Source organism: Schistocerca gregaria, chromosome 7 (assembly GCF_023897955.1).
Source record: "Schistocerca gregaria isolate iqSchGreg1 chromosome 7, iqSchGreg1.2, whole genome shotgun sequence".
Classification (NCBI taxonomy): domain Eukaryota; kingdom Metazoa; phylum Arthropoda; class Insecta; order Orthoptera; family Acrididae; genus Schistocerca; species Schistocerca gregaria.
The window spans coordinates 570,166,184-570,183,550 of record NC_064926.1 but is presented as its reverse complement, the minus strand read 5'-3'; the positions used below and the strand labels follow the sequence as shown (position 1 = coordinate 570,183,550).

The 17,367-nt window shown below is 44.1% G+C and overlaps 1 protein-coding gene across 1 annotated transcript in view; it reads right to left on the bottom strand.

The window, feature by feature from the left end:
- Window positions 1–821: 821 nt before the first annotated feature.
- The window catches only part of LOC126282478 (myrosinase 1-like), a 29,543-nt gene continuing 12,997 nt past the window's right edge, over window positions 822–17,367 (bottom strand). Inside the window, exons 4-11 of the mRNA XM_049982135.1 lie at window positions 17,239–17,361; window positions 12,240–12,423; window positions 9,294–9,388; window positions 9,038–9,185; window positions 7,156–7,298; window positions 6,903–7,040; window positions 1,909–2,015; window positions 822–972 (exon numbers count right to left, since the gene is read on the bottom strand). Of these exons, the coding sequence (XP_049838092.1) occupies window positions 822–972; window positions 1,909–2,015; window positions 6,903–7,040; window positions 7,156–7,298; window positions 9,038–9,185; window positions 9,294–9,388; window positions 12,240–12,423; window positions 17,239–17,361 (1,089 nt within the window). The remainder of the gene's footprint in view (window positions 973–1,908; window positions 2,016–6,902; window positions 7,041–7,155; window positions 7,299–9,037; window positions 9,186–9,293; window positions 9,389–12,239; window positions 12,424–17,238; window positions 17,362–17,367) is intronic.

Sequence of the window (17,367 nt, the reverse complement as noted above, 5' to 3'; positions counted from 1 at the left end):
CCGAGTTCCCTTAAGCGCTACTGGAAAGGAAACTAAAACATACATCTATGGTTCATCAGTCCTCGATTCTACTGTGGCTGGGTTAAAATAAAAGGGTAAATGTTTATGATTATGTTACAAAACAATCCCAAATTCTGGTGGTAGCTCTTTTGCCGCTTTCCGTAGCCTCACCAGGTAGTGCTATGGTGCTTCCACTCCGATGGTGACCAGATGCCCATTGACGAGATGCATCATCTTCTCTGGCAGCATATCTCACCTGAGAACAAGGATACCTATTACCCCTTTTTTTCCTGGCAGTGTTACTTCTGGATATCCTTTCCAACGCAAGTCCATTGTCATAAACACTTCACCACCCTGGTCAGTACTATCGACCAATTGATTTCAGAATGAATTGTCCTGCAGCTGTGTGTACCCTTCCAAGCGTATTTGTAGCTGATTCAAGTTGTGCTCAAATGGTTGTTTGTTACTCACTGAAAACCAAAAAAGTCTTGTTACAACATTCTCTCAAATAAAAAGAAAATTCTCAAACAGACTTGCCCATCTCGGGTCATGTTAATCTTCATTTTTCTCAGTTCTTGTGCATTTACAAATGAAAATGTACAGGCCATGAAGGTTGCAGCACGACAGTATTAGTGAGTTTTCTGCTATGATGTAAGTACAGCTCATCATATCGAGTTACCGGTGTTAGTGCTTATAACTGGTACCTGTTGTGCCGGGGTGTGGATTGGTCGTGGTTCAAGAAAATACACAGTGTTGAGTTTTTCAAAAATCAATATTTATTCGGGACTTGTGCTGCACATATCATGTAAGCGTGTGGGGCACTAAGAAGGTGGCGTGGTGTTGGCATTCTCGAAGTCCTTCCACGGCACCGCCTTGTTCTTGTAAATGTCTGCCAGGACGGCCACTGAAGCCTTTGGCGTCCTGGGTCGTTCGGGGTCATCATAGTCCACGGAGTACAGGCCGAACTTCATTCTGTGGAAAGGGCGGGGCAGTATACAGTGCTTATTGCATAGTCTCACTATGTGTATGGTAGAGAGACGTGAAAAATTAAGAATTGCAGAGTCGGCAACTGAGACATATGTGTTGGGAAATACTGGGGGATTCAAGAAAGCAAACAGATCCACCAGGGGAAATAACTGGAGGAGAAGATGTAATTATGACTGTAAAATGAAATGGATGTTACTGGCACAAGTGACACAAGTGACCAGATGACTCGATGATAGATGGAGGATGGATGTTATTTGTGGGATTTCAGGAGGAGAGAAAATACAGAGACACTAAGTTCAAGAAAAGTTGGATGGCGAAAAGAGAAAACATGTGGGATCAAAATGGAACATTGGAAATCAGTCTTTCTCCAGCGGTGAATGTCAAATGGCTGGATGATGTAATTCAAGTAAAATAACACAGCAGATAGTCACTGGTGTCTGAGAAAACTTGTTGTAGTATATTTGAGCAAAAGCACATACAAAGACAGCAGTAATTATCCGACTGAAATCAACAGAGGAGAAGATATTAAGAGATAAATACAACATAGCAGTGGGTGGACAGTGACAATGGCTGAAGAGCAATGAGGAAATGACAGAGAGCTACTGAAAAGTTCCGTTATCTCGTGAAGTCGCCAATGATTCGAGATCTCAAGTGATTAATGTCTGTGAGGGAGGTTTGAACAGAGGTACTCCTGCAAGTTGCACCGTGAATCCGGTAAAACTGTGCCAATAATCGTGTCAACGGCTGTGAGATGTAACCAACATATGCAAGAAGGGGGAGAAAAGAAGAAAATTCCTGGAAAAGTTTCCAGGCGGCTCATCAGTGCCAGAGAGAGACCAACATACTAACAATGTGGCGTTATCTGTTAAGCAGTTTCCTTTTGAACTCCATATTTAGATCATTGCTATCTGTGATACTCACGTGTACCCGTCCATCCACTCCAGGTTGTCGATTAGACTCCAGCTCGTGTAACCGATCATTGGCACGCCGTCTTCATTGATGGCTCGCAAAATAGCTGAGACGTAGCCCTGCAACAAAGAAGGACCTCATCATAATCTCATTAAAAATGAAATTACTGTATTCACTATGATTGAATGATGAATATCAGTCATCACTTTTTTTAATCTGTCGTGTAACGTAGAAATGCTACTAACATGCCATTGCCAAATATTGGTAGAAATTACAATTTTCCAGGAGGTTTCAATTGAGGGTCACCCACTAAAATTTTCAAAAGGCGCTTGCACGCTATAAGTACATGTTTGATGAAGACTCATGTGCTAGAGTGTTGTGCAAGCGTGTCTGAGCATGTATAGGATAAATCTGCGCAAGCATCAGGACTGTACAAGCTGCTTGATCGAATTTCAGTTATGCGGGATTGTACAAGCATGCAAGTATGAACATGCTTGAGCGTATGTACCACGAATAGTGAGGCTTGTGCAAGCATTCATCAGTTGTGAGACCGGGTGTACCGTGAATAGTTACCGTAGGCATCTGAAAATACTTCCAGTGATAGACCTTTATATTGGTAATACACTCCTGGAAATTGAAATAAGAACACCGTGAATTCATTGTCCCAGGAAGGGGAAACTTTATTGACACATTCCTGGGGTCAGACACATCACATGATCACACTGAAAGAACCACAGACACATAGACACAGCAACAGAGCATGCACAATGTCGGCACTAGTACAGTGTATATCCACCTTTCGCAGCAATGCAGGCTGCTATTCTCCCATGGAGACGATCGTAGAGATGCTGGATGTAGTCCTGTGGAACGGCTTGCCATGCCATTTCCACCTGGCGCCTCAGTTGGACCAGCGTTCGTGCTGGACGTGCAGACCGCGTGAGACGACGCTTCATCCAGTCCCAAACATGCTCAATGGGGGACAGATCTGGAGATCTTGCTGGCCAGGGTAGTTGCCTTACACCTTCTAGAGCACGGTGGATGGCACGAGATACATGCGGACGTGCATTGTCCAGTTGGAACAGCAAGTTCCCTTGCCGGTCTAGGAATGGTAGAACGATGGGTCCGATGACAGTTTGGATGTACTGTGCACTATTCAGTGTCCCCTAGACGATCACCAGAGGTGTACGGCCAGTGTAGGAGATCGCTCCCCACACCATGATGCCGGCTGTTGGCCCTGTGTGCCTCGGTCGTATGCAGTCCTGATTGTGGCGCTCACCTGTACGGCGCCAAACACGCATACGACCATCATTGGCACCAAGGCAGAAGCGACTCTCATCGCTGAAGACGACATGTCTCCATTCGTCCCTCCATTCACGCCTGTCGCGACACCACTGGAGGCGGGCTGCACGATGTTGGGGCGTGAGCGGAAGACGGCCTAACGGTGTGCTGGACCGTAGCCCAGCTTCATGGAGACGGTTGCGAATGGTCCTCGCCGATACCCCAGGAGCAACAGTGTCCCTAATTTGCTGGGAAGTAGCGGTGCGGTCCCCTACGGCACTGCGTAGGATCCTACGGTCTTGGCGTGCATCCGTGCGTCGCTGCGGTCCGGTCCCAGGTCGACGGCAACGTGCACCTTCCGCCGACCACTGGCGACAACATCGATGTACTCTGGAGACCTCACGCCCCACGTGTTGAGCAATTCGGCAGTACGTCCACCCGGCCTCCCGCATGCCCACTATACGCCCTCGCTCAAAGTCCATCAACTGCACATACGGTTCACGTCCACGCTGTCGCGGCATGCTACCAGTGTTAAAGAGTGCGATGGAGCTCCGTATGCCACGGCAAACTGGTTGACACTGACGGTGGCGGTGCACAAATGCTGCGCAGCTAGCGCCATTCGACGGCCAACACCGCGGTTCCTGGTGTGTCCGCTGTGCCGTGCGTGTGATCATTGCTTGTACAGCCCTCTCGCAGTGTCCGGAGCAAGTATGGTGGGTCTGACACACCGGTGTCAATGTGTTCTTTTTTCCATTTCCAGGAGTGTACATTCAAATTATATGATGTTCTGGCAGTATGAATTACGCATAATTCTATCACCTCAGAACCTAGAGAATCACATGGAGAACAGTTTTGACTCATAACGATCATTAAATAATTATGTAAAGCAACCGTTGCTTTTACTACTTCGGTAGTTGTCATTTTTGTTTCTACGAAGTTCAAGTAACTCAGAATTGCTTTAGCATACGAGTTCTCGAAGGAAAAGCATTGCCCGTTATGAATCTATGTGACATTTTCATGAACTCTTTCCGATTTTTGGCTCTTGCAAATCTTAAATGACCTGCAAAAGTCTCCTAAAATGTCTGTATTCTGAAGAATCCCTCCATCCGATTTTCTGCCATCTGTGCCGAAAACGAACCAAATAAATCCGTAATCTGCAAGTAGAAACATTCCATAGATATGTTTATAATTAAAATATAACGAGCAACTTGCAGCTGCACCAACTGTCTCTACATGTTTTCTATCCAGCACCGTAAAAATATCACTTTCTTGCAAAATCATTCACTCTCTTGGATCAGTCACGCAAGCGGATAGCAGTCTGCACTCAACATATTTCAGGGATGAACTGACGCTTGTGGAAGCACGCTTGAGCAGTGTGAAGTCGTAGGGGTTTGTGCACGTTTGTGCAAAACGCCTGATTATGCGTGGTTGTCAGGCATTCGGCTATGGCTGTAGTCACCTTAATGTGTATGTCAACAGTCTGTCTGTCTGACGTGGGTTCGGAGGACCGTTGGGTGGATTGGAATGAAGCTCGTTCACCTACGAAGATCTAAGTGAGGTACTTGAAGAAGAAATAGATGCTCTTGAGTGACTCACAGCTTAGGTACAAGATTATGTTCCATAGAGAGGACTAGTGGCTGCAAATGTGGGACACGAACCTGCCAAGTTGACCCTCCTTCCCACCACTGGGACAAAAACGTCCCGTTTTATATTCTTTCTTCATTTTATATCAAGCGGCAAATGGAGTTTCTCTAAGGCACTTGAGGAATGTGTTGGCATGTTTCCTTCGAAAGCCTTTGGGATAATTTAAATAGGCCATCGAACATGCATGTTCTGGCAATAAAAGACACAACTGCTAATCGAGTTAATAATTATGTTGGTATAAAAACTTGTCTCAGAAACGATCACACTGTCACGTAACATTATCCATTGCTGGGGCGACCACTTAGTCACTTAACATGGCTTGTAGCACGAGCAACAACTGGAAACACTGTGCACAGTCGGTCGCGACTGCTGCAGTGTCTGACATATTCTGTGGCCCAGGTGACTGCTACAGACATCCCACAATCCGTCACTATAGCGACCTCTGGAATCACAGCATATTGCATCACACAATCCATCACGCGGGTGATCATTGAAGTCAGATCATTTACCAAAGGTCAACCACCGTGACCAACACATAACGATCCAGCATACTCTGATGGATGTCTGTATGTCTGTGCTCTGTCTGTGTGTGTGTGTGTGTGTGTGTGTGTGTGTGTGTGTGTTCTCTGCTACACAGTTGTGCTGAGCTCCCAAAATTGGGCATGCAGTGGGACGACATTAGAGGTGGTAGAAATTGGATGTCACACTCGCAAATTCTATAATTAAGGTCCTGTTTTTTTTTGTCGGCTGCCGTACCGGTCCGTAGACTAGCAGTGCTGCCAAGTGGTTCACACTGGCGTCTCTCCCGGCTTCGCCTTCGACGCAGCCAACCCGCAACGCATCTAGGCTTAGCGGGCTATCGTCAGCTCATCCCCTGCCGTCCGCGGTATCCGGGTCAGCCCCTAGACTCTAGAGGGCCTCCTGGTAAACAGGCAGAGGTTGCAGAATACAGCAAGAGGGGTCTTTCCAGACATGCACCTTTTGTTGCATCCGCCTCATTTTTGATAGTCGGTAGGAAAAAAGTAAGCTTATGTAGCGCGAATCTCTCTGCCCGTGCAGAGCCACGTAGAGAAAGTTCCATCTTCGCCAGCCAGTGACTCATGTACTGTCACCGTTTAGACACCAGCTCGGATAGGACGTCGCCTTTTCCAACCAGACTGCTGCGCTCCGTCGACCGGTGCTCCGAACCTTGGTGTTCTGCACCATGGACAATTCGTGTTGCTCGTGGGATAGAACTTTCAATATGTACTATGGTTTGAAGACAGGCTTTTCATTGACCGACAGAACATAATCTACGCCCTCAAGAATCTATTTTCGTCTCGTTGAAGAACAATTGTTTTTCGACGAACTTTCCTTCAAATTAATAAGAAGAATATCTGGAGTACGTTCATTTTCTTTTGTTGTATTGCATCAGAAACAGCTGACTGTTTGTGTTCGAAGTTCACTTGTTCAAATAAACAAAATTTAATTGCCTCTACCTGTGATTGTGGAAGCATTCCGAGTGAGAAATATTTCAGACACTGTAACTTTGGAGGTTGGCTAAGGGTGTTGGCATTGCAGCCTGAGCTGTAAGTTCGCGTGTTGGCTAACGGATGGCACAGGCTGGCTGGCTGTGCTTGGCAGTCATGGTTGGTAGTCGTCACATGGGCGATTTCCTTTCTCACATTCTCCAATCCGAGCTCGCACTTCACCTCTTACAAATTCGTGGTCCACAACTCACATGTAGTGGAATAGGAATAATGATTGAGCTATAAAATTTCTTCACACTGAACTGCAAACGCTCTCTTGAATTCTAACAATCCACCAAAATTTTCCCCAAACTAGACTTTCCTCCATTCTGTTCTCCGTTCTTTTGTTTAAGATTCTTAGAGTCATCTTTGCTGCATATGTTATAATGCTACTTGCGCCTTGTTCGCCAGATTTCTTAGCTCCTTCTTTTCTGAGCTTTTGATCATTGCTGTCTGTTAACTCTGTAGTTTCTGTTTGTTCACTGCAGTAATTTGTCTACATTGTGTTGCATGGAACTGATCTTCGGAGCAGAACACGAAAGCACGCTACCTCTTGTGGAGTGCAACCGTACTCACCCTGAGGTAGTGGATGCGGCCAGTGTCATTGAGCACACCAGGAGGGTCCGCCCAGCCGTTCTCCGTGACGAAGATGGGGTAACCGGGGTAGGTGTCGTGCACCCAGTTGAGCAGCTTACGGAGTCCCCACGGAACGTCCTGAAACAACGCGGGTAGCTTTCACGTACAGCCGCTTGATAGGGGTGATCAGTGAACTACTCACAAAAGCACAATAGTTCTGATGACAGAAACATCTACATATTGAGTTTCTCACCGTGATCCAGTAGGCGGTAGGGTAGCCTGGAATGGTGGATGTGACGACACCAGCGTCGTGCAGCTTGGAAGGCTCCTGGCCGCTGCTCCCGGAAGTTATGAAAGATGAAAAGTAATGGTTCAGCCCGAAGAAGTCAGCCGTGCCTGTGAACCACACAATTTCTGAAGCTCAGATTTTTAAACTTTTGTCATTAGTGAGCCTTATGGGAGCAGGTAGTCTGTAGCAGTTTATTCAATTTAATGAGTAATAATATTTTCAATATTTGAAGGTATTTTTCCTCAGTTGCTACTGCAATGATGTTTATCCCGTAGATAACATTATTGCTCGTCCGGAACATTTATAATTTTTAATGTTTCACGTAATTGTTTTAGGCATTTTCAGTGGGCTACAAAGAAATAAAGGAGATAATTATTTGTCTAATTGTAAGTATTTCTTTTTTTGAACTATGTGGAGCCTTATATCAGCATTTCTAAGTTTTTTACCAGCTCCTTTGGAGGATTAACTGTTATAGTCTCGTGTCCCGGTCTCTATCACCCACACGCCTCTTAGGAGAACTCCCTAGTTTTCTCTTTTCAGTCAGCTGATAATTAATTTTTTGTGGTACTGTAGCTTCTGTCATTCTATCGATGATCCTTCCGTTTCATTCTATTCTCTTCTGTCTTATCATTAACGGAAATGATTTTTGAATCTGATCTTATTTTTTCATTCCTTACTTCATCTATTCCATTGCAGCCTGTTACATACCACACGAACTTCACCTCTCGGGTCCATACATACCACTTCTATTTTTTTGTTATTGTCCATGATTTGGAACTATATACAAGAGTAGGTGCCGTAATAGCTTTATAGTATTTCTTTTGTACTTCTGTGTTTTTCCTGTTCCGAAATTCTTCCAAATGATTCCCAGAGAGCTTGAAATTTATTAACCCTCTTTTCAATATCTTTGTAGTAGTTAAAACCAATATAACATCCTAGACAAATGAGGTGGAACATATGTTCTAAAAGTTGGTCGCTTATTTTTTTCGATCTGACTTTGTAAGCTGTTATCTTTATCTAATTTTGCAGATATAGTTAAATCGAAGCATACTGCGTTTTAGCTCAATCTGTATACTGCTGTATGTAAGTTACCTTCTGTTTCCTTTACAATTATCTGACCATCAGCTTATAATAGAGTACTTAATGCTACGCTGGATCTTATTCAATTTCTAGTTGTGTTTCATGTTTCCGCTTTATAACTAGGCTGTCAAAATAAAGTCGCTGACAGACTGTACCCTCGCCAGACACCCTAGTTTATTAAAATTTTATCCGGCATTTGCAAACCTGAATTTATAAATATTTTCTTATTAACATGTAGACTAAGTTACCTAAATATTTACATTATTTACAAGATGCAAGATTGAACGGTAACCCATATGTCAACGTATAGTTACAGTTTGTCTAGTAGCTCTTGTAAAAGTGCTTGTATACTCAAACTTCTTTCATCCGCCGTCAGTTAGATACTTGCTATTCACTGCACTTGTTACTAGGTTCACTGAGGTTTAAAGGGAATTGTAGAGCTGTGGAATGCAGTGATGTGATCAAAATGAGAAGTGGATGGTGTGGCTGCAGGGGTATTCTGCTGACGCTCAGGGGTGATCTTAGATTATCTTGTAGTTTCCAGTTTCTCTGGTTGGTCTCATGAGCAGATCTTGGCATATGTTTTTTACAGGTGAGGAAACCCCTCTAAGACCTCATCTGGGATTTGGTTGTTTACACTGTCTTTAAGAGTCCAAGAGTGCCAGGGAGCAACTGACGTGTGGAAAATATCAGTATTCTGCTGGACACGCTAGTGTAGACAGAAGGCTTGAGTCGTTTCCCCTGTGTCTGCGTGTCGGCTACTCACCCTTGATGAGGTGAATCTCGGACGGAGAGAGCGTGGGTAGTCGGGACCTGGCTCGCCCCTCCTTCTTACTGTTGGCTGCCACGCGCTGGCGCACCACCTTGGGGAAGTTGCCCTGGGACGAGAAGATGGGGTTCGCCCACAGGCCCACCTACAAGCAAGGGACTGTGTTTTTAGAATGTCACGAAAGCGAGTGAGGAAAGAATAAAAGACTGGACATGGAAGCGAACTCAAGTGGTATCACAGTGGCACTGCCGACCTCGAATTGCAGCTGGCGCTCCGAAGCATCAGCGTCTTCCTTACTATTGGTCAGTGGCTCGTACCAGGCTCCGTCCAGCGTGATGCCGACCTTGCCTGGAACCGGAATCGAGATCACTATAGTATTAGCATTTTAGTTCATCGTGCTTCAACATTGAGGCATAGAGCTATGTACAGTGCAGGAAAAAATATTAGTACACCCTTGTAGAGGTTTCAGATTCATTCAGTTTTAATTGTTGCAACAGTGGATATGGAATACATGAAATGATCACATTTAAGGATCAATGGCACAAGTGGTTCTGAGGTACCAGGTACGTCGATACCTGCACATGGTGGAGCTTTGATGGGCGTCAATTCAGGCATCGAATCGATCCCAGATGCCGAATAATCTCCTGGTATACCTTACGCCACGCCTGCCCGACCTGTTCACGCAGTTCTACTCGTGTTATATGGTTAATTCATCATTAATTGAAGATAACAGGCCCCTGAGGCTAATTTGCCAATCGTTTTCTTCCTCTTACGTATTTTTTTGCGTAAGAGCTGTCCTCAACCCATCGATTATACAAGTGAAGAGTGACGTCAGCCAACATATCCACTTGCCTGATGCGGTCCCAAATACTGAGTCGTGTTTTCCAGAATTATTAATTTACTCTCACTCCATAGTGCGACTACGTATAGAGTTTCACCCATCGCCATTGGAACGTACATTCTTGTAGCGATAATGATTTAATGCAAAGTTTTATATCATTCACAATATTTTTTATAATCGCTTGTTGAGAAACATTTAATTGACATATCTCAATATACAAAAAAGGCACATTTCAACATCCCAAGACCTACAAGAACAAGAAATCAGAAACGGGTCTCAATCAAATGGAAATAAATCGGCTTCAAGCATATATGTGTTTGAGAGGAAGGTTACGTACGAGAGTAATGATATACCGCTCATCGTAAAATATTACGTCAGCGTACAGAATACTTACGGGCCGTATCTTATGCATAATTCGGTACTACGTGAGAGAAAAAGAAAATCAAATTTTACTGTGTTACAAAAGTAGGGAAATAGTAAATATGAAAACTTAACATATTCATATGAGAGACAACTTCAATAAAGTACTAGAGATTCCAGCGGGATAAATTTGACGTGAATTCACATGAATGAGAGGCACAGACAGATATATTACACTTAAAGAAACAAAACGCTACAAAACTACAGTTGCTATAATACATGATTATTAAAATTGTAGTCAAGTATAAAATATTGACTCTTCATAGTTACAAAACGCAACTTGTCAATATCAAGAAGACAGAACTTGATGCGACCTACGCGAAACCTTAGAAAGACTCTGCTTTGTCCGCTTGCGAAGTAGGGCGAGAATTGTCGGGAAACGGCAGCTGCGTGCAAGTACAAAAGTGTCACAGAAAATAAAAGTAGTTATAGTAATACAGATTAAAATATAAAATAAAAGCAAGACATTATTAAATTATTGAAGGAATTACGAAGCTCGCTTTTCTCCTTTCCTGACAATTTCCGGTATTATCACTTAAATTTATATTCAAGGTTAACAAATCTCTCTTTTCCGGAAACACTTTCATTTCCAGTGTCAGTCGACATTTGATATCTTATCTAGTTATCTATTTAGCTGCCCGAATAGCAGTAATCATCTACTACGTTTGGTGTCTCATTTCCTAATCTAATTCATTCCATCACCCTTGTTTACTTTTGTTGCTATTCTTCTTCTAAACATTTTTATCAAGACAGTCTCCATTCCATTCAACTGACCTTCCAAGTCCTTCGGCGTCTCTTACAGATGTACATTGTCATTCACAACCCTTAAAATTTTTATTTCTTCTGCATGTACTTTAATTCCCTATCGACACTGCCTCACACAATTCTGTAACAATCGATTGTTAGCAAGCTTCACTCGTTGCACTTAAGCTTGGAACATGTTTACAGACATAAGCTCAATAAGTAATGGAACACCTTTTTTTTCTCAACCAGTTTGGGTAGAAAGTAATGCAGAATCTGTTGTGCGACATGGTGGAACATTACCGCTTCAGCCCCTATAATTTCATGAGGTTCTCATAGGTGGTGCTCTATATGTAGCCTTAAAAATGGCCTCAGTAACTGAGTGCATTCCAAGCAGAGAGCTGTCATCTAGTTTCTTTTGGTGGAAAATAGAGGATCGTAGATATTCATAGACACTTCCAGAATGTCTAAGGAGACCTGACAGTGAACAAAAGCACGGTGAGTCGTTGCACGAGGCGTCTGTCATCATCGCAACAAGATCGAGCAAACATGTTGGATGTCCGGCGTGCCAACCGGCCGCGTGCAGCTGTGACTCCTGCAGTGCTGGAACGTGCGGACAGTCTCATTCGAGGTAATCTACGAATCACCAACACATCGCTTCTCAAACGGATGTCTCTTTTGATAGTGCTCACTCACTCGGCCACCAGCAGGGGTAGTCAGTGGTGTGTGGCCGCCGGGTTCCTCGTCCACCCTACAGTTCGGATCTCTCACCTTCCGGTTTCCAATGAAGGATGGCCTCCACGAGAAGCACTACACGAATAGTGAGGAGGTTACTGATGCAGCAAGACGTTGGCTCCGACGTCGACCAGTAGAGTGGTATCATACGGGCCCTGCCAGCAGTGTGGCGTAAGGCCGTCACACTGAACGGAGATTATTTTGAAAAATAGGGCTTTGTAGCCAAAAGAGTGGGCAATTATAGGGCGTACTGGAATCATGAATGAAGCCAACCTGCAATTAAAAAAGTGTTCCATTACTTGTTGAACGCACCTCGTCTTAATCTTATCTTTCTAATTGTGAATAATCTGCCCACAGAGTCTGAAATTCGAGGATGAGTATACCTTTGCCCCTGGTTAACTCGTCTTGAGCTACATATCAGAAGCCAGTAGACTGATAAATAAGAATAACTGTCGGTCTCACCCCTCTGCTTGAAGCGGAAGTGCTGGTCGTAGAGTCGGTAGACGCGCGCGTGCGCCAGCAGGATCGTCTTGGCCATCATGTAGTCCGCGATGCCCGAGGCGTTGGCTCCAGGGGCGAAATCTGTGGCGGACGAGTAGCCGTTGCAGAACATGTTTGGCTCGTTGAAGGTCAGCCACAGCTGCACCTGCGGGCGGAAGTAATCTCTTTATTGGACACAGTCCCACACTGTCTCGTAGTCAACAAAGGCACAGTTATCGGTTAGCAGGCGATACGGGACACAAGACTTACAAACTCAAAGAAATCAACGTCGTTATGAACGAAACAAATGAAAGCAACTTCGCGTTGCAAGAGTACCTCTTCCCTGCTCTCCCCGTACCCCCTCCAAAGCAGTGTTGTTATGCCAGGGATTTTTACCTTGGTGGGACTTTAGTCTGGTGCGGGTGCACTCAGCCTCCTGAGGCCAACTGGGTAAACTAAGTCAACATGGAGGCTCATCCTTTCATTCATCTCGCTGGTTTGACGCGCTCTGCTACGAATTCTTCTTCTGTACCAAACCTTTCACATCAGAGTAGCCCAATTATTTGCATGCTTTATCACATTCTCTCTCTTCCTCTACAATTTTTACCCTTTCAGCTCCCTCTAGTACCATGGAAGTTATTGCGTGGTGCCGTAACAGATGTATTATCATCCTGTCCCTTCCTTTTGTCAGTGTTTTCCATATATTCCATTCCTCGCCGATTCTATTAAGTACCTCGTCTTTCCATACTTAACCAGTCCATCTAATTTTCAACACCACATCTCATATGCTTCGATTCTCTTTTGTTCCGGTTTTCTCGCAGTCCATATTTCACTACCACACAATACTGTGCTCCAAACGTACACTCTCAGTAACTTATTCCTCATATTAAGGCCTATGTTTGATTCTAGTGGATTTCTCTTAGCCAGAAATGCCCGTTTTGTCATTGCTAGTCTGCTTTTTATGTCCCCTTTGCTCTGTCTATCATGAGTTATTTTGCTGCTTAGGGAGCAGAATTCCTTAACTTAAGCTGGTTCATGATTCCCAATTCTGGTGTTAAGTTTGTCACTGTTCTCTTTTCTGCTACTTCTCATTACGTTCGCCTTTTTCGATTTACTCTCAGTCCGTATACTGTACTCTTTAAGACTGTTCATTTCGTTCAACAGATCCTGTAACTCTTCTTCACTTTCACTGAGAGCAACAAATCATCAGCGAATCTTCTCGTTGATGTCCTTTCACCTTGAATTTTAATTCCACTCTTGAAACTCTCTTTTATTTCCATCATTGCTTCTTCTATATATAGATTGAACACTAGGGAGGAAAGACTATATATACATCGTTTTTAATCCGAGAACTTCGCTCGTGATCATCTAATCTTATTGTTACCTCTTCGTTCTTGTGCAGTGCGTATATTATGGCTTTCCATACAGCTTACCTCGACATTTCTCAGAGTTTCGAATATCTTGCACCATTTAACATTGTTGGTAGCTTTTTCAAAGTCGATAAATCCTACGAAAGTCTCTTCATTTTTCATAGTCTTGTTTCCATTATCAGCCACTATGTCACACCTGCCTCTCTGGTGCCTTTATCTTTCCTAAAGCCAAACTGAATGTCATCCAACAGATCCTCAGTTTTCTTTTCCATTCTTCTGTATATTGTTCTTGTCAGCAACATGGATGCTTGAGGTATTAAGTTTGCAGAGCGACAATTCTTACACTTGTAGGCTGTTGTAATCTTTGGAATTGTGTACAACATGTTTTTCCGAAAGTCTGATACATTCTACAGACCAACGTGAATAGGCGTTTTTTGCCACTTCCCCAAGGATTTTAAAATTCCGACGGAATGGTATCTATCCCTTCTACGTTACTTGATCTCAGGTTTTCCAAATACCTTTTAAATTATGATTCTAATACTGGATCTCGTATCTCTTGCCTATAGACGCCTACTACGCCTTCTTGCACGTCACCAGACAAGTCTTTACCTTCATATTACCCACTTGCTTTCTCCTCTGCATTTAACAGTGTAATCCCCATTGAACTCTTAACGTTATCGGCCTTGCTTTTAATTTCACCGTAGGTTGTTTCGACTTCTCTATATGCTGGGTCAGTTCTTTCGATAATCATTTCTTTTTCAATTTCTTGACATTTTTCATGCAGCCATTTTGCCTCAGGTTCTCTGACTTCCTATTTATTTCATTCGTAAGTGACTTGTATTTCTGAATTTCCTTGAACATTTTTGTGCTTCCTTCTTTTGGTCCATCGACTGATGTATTTCTTGTGTCACCCATGGTTTCTTCACAGGTACCTTCCTTGCACCTTTGGTTTTCATTGCGAATTCTGTAACTGCGCTTTTTAAAGTTGCCCATTCATTTTCAACTGAAATGACTGCTGAGTTGTTCATTATCACAGTATCTGTAGCCTCAGACAATTCTCTCTTCATTCCGTAGTATTTCCGTACCACAGCTCTTTGTACATTGATTCTTTCTGACTAGTCTCATCCCACGTGACATTTGCGAATGGAACAGTAAAAATAGCAAAAGTGATAGCGGCTCGAAAAGTACCCTCTACCACTCACCGTAAGGTGGCTGGCGGAGTGAATGTCGCTATCGCTAGTTAATCCCCCATTTTTTTTAACCAGTGTGGTACATGTTATGAGACCACAACATTAGAAACCACGTGAACTTCCATCCCAAATCATCGAAAAATTAACATATATCAGTTGTCTGGAGTTAACATGAAAATTATTCAGCTGCCTCACATTAGAAACGAAAGTATGAATATGTCAAATTTTTGGTTTTCGCTGGGTATAATGACTTTGGATTGTTCTTGGTTATTCAGTTCGATGGCAGCATCAAAATGGTGTGAATTTTGGGAAGTGTATCAGATGGCATCTTGCGGCGGCCTTGGTGACTGATTACTTTCCTCTAGGCGCCGCGTTATATACCCTTCCCTCCCGCTGCCGAACTCGGGCTCGCTTGGGTGGATCTTTCCACAGATTTCCGTTGCGCTTTGAGTACGCTCAAGGCAGGGACCTTAGACTTACTTTGTGAAAACCGGTCTTTTTTTATCGACTTCTCATGAAGACCGATTTCTACACATTTTTTTTAAAACGCAGTCTCAGAGTGTTTTGGTCTGTTTCAGTAAGTTGGTGCTTTCATAATTCACGGTGTGTCATCCGGAGGTGGACCGCTATGCTACAGCTGACTTTTCAGACTGTTCCTGTGTGACGCTTGTGGTCTGCGCACATTTTCTGTAGTATCATGCTGATGGTCAGACTTGCATACATTTACCTGGAGAGCGGTATCTTCTTGGTTTCTGGAGTTCCTAGGTCGCTCTGACCAGACCCCAACAAGATTTTTCGTCTTAGCGTAGCGGGCGAACTACACATACAACGTCGGGCACGGGGTGTATGAAACGGCCACCAAAGGAAGATAAACAGTTATGAAGACCATCTCAAGATGGTAACAAGTCAGCTTGCCGAAATATCATATCATTTTGATCCTGTTTAATACCCGAGAACATTTCAGGATAGAAACATGTAATATGGTCAGAGAAATTGCAGGAACCTACAATATTAAACATAATGTTAATGAGAAGACAATTTTCTGCTAAAAGGTTAGTGCACTTCGAAGGTGCCACCACAACGGGGAACTCGGACAGAAAGTTGACTGAGGCGACTGAAATATGATAGTGGCCAGAAAGTATTGGACCATTTTTTTTTCTTCAGCAGCTATTTGTTGAACTCAATGAAATGTAAACACTAAGGGGAATGGTGTACCTTCTACACTCTCCATTTTAGCAGGTAATCTCCTTCCAGTTCTATGGCCTTCGTCCAGCGTGAGAAAAGGGCGTGTATGCCCAGTCGGTGCTACTACATGTTGTGGTCACGAATCCACATCTGCACTGTGTGTAACACCTCTTCGTTATACTCAAAGTATCTTCCACGAATGGCATCCTTAAATAGCCCAGATAAGTGGAGAGACAAAAAAAAAATGGTTCAAATGGCTCTGAGCACTATCGGACTCAACTGCTGAGGTCATCGGTCCCCTAGAACTTACAACTACGCAAACCTAACCAACCCAAGGACAACACACACGTCCATGCCCAAGGCAGGATTCGAACCTGCGACCGTAGCGGTCGCGCGGTTCCAGACTGGAGCGCCAGAACCGCTCGGCCACCACGGCCGGCTGGAGGGACAAAGGTGAGGGCTGTAGGGTGGATGACATTCTCCGACCCTCTTTGGTGATGTGTTCTGAAGTCCTCAAACTTGTGTGAGACCGACGGTTATCATGTTGAATCAAACTATCACCTGAATTGTTATGCCACCGAAATCACAGGAAGAGCTTCTTGAGTTTGGTTAGTGGGTCCACATGTGCTTCAGAATCAGTTGTGCTGCCTCTTGGCACATCAGCTAGCGGAATCTAGTCAGGTGTGACAGTCATGGATGGCCCCTGCTAACGCTGTAAATATTGGAGCTCTGTCGAACCGGCTACTCGTAATGGCCTCACCCTCTCTGACCGGCGACTAATCGTACTTCTATCGACTGCAGGTGCTCAATAAAATGCAAAGGAACGTTTGTGAAAGTTTCCAACAGTGTCTTTTTCTGCAGTGAGATATTCAATGATGACACGCAGCTTCTAAAGCACATCACTTACAGGCACCATTTTGAAACATTGCTGCAGCAACGCTGTCTGTCGGATGAAACTTAAAATTTGCGCATGCACTCCGGAAACTTCAAATAATGTATACAAGAAAATTTCACATTTGCACCATTGTTGTTGGCTGAGGAGGACATTGTGGTGGATTACTTTCTGGGCGACCCTCGTATATTCTTCAAGGAATTTCCCTTGCGAAAGGTAAAAGATCTTGCTGATGTTGTTTCTAGCCACACAGACTTCCTGCCGCAGATTTCGCTGGAAGCAGGGATTTCTAAGACGACAGTACTTCTGTGGCTGAAGCAGACACGGATGCGAACGTAACTCACCCGGTCTCCGAAGTTCTCGAAGGCGATGCGGGCGTACTCGAGGAAGTAGTCTGCCAGCTCGATGTTGGGCCAGCCGCCCAGCTTCTGCAGCTCCTGCGGGAGGTCCCAGTGGTACAGCGTCACCTGTGG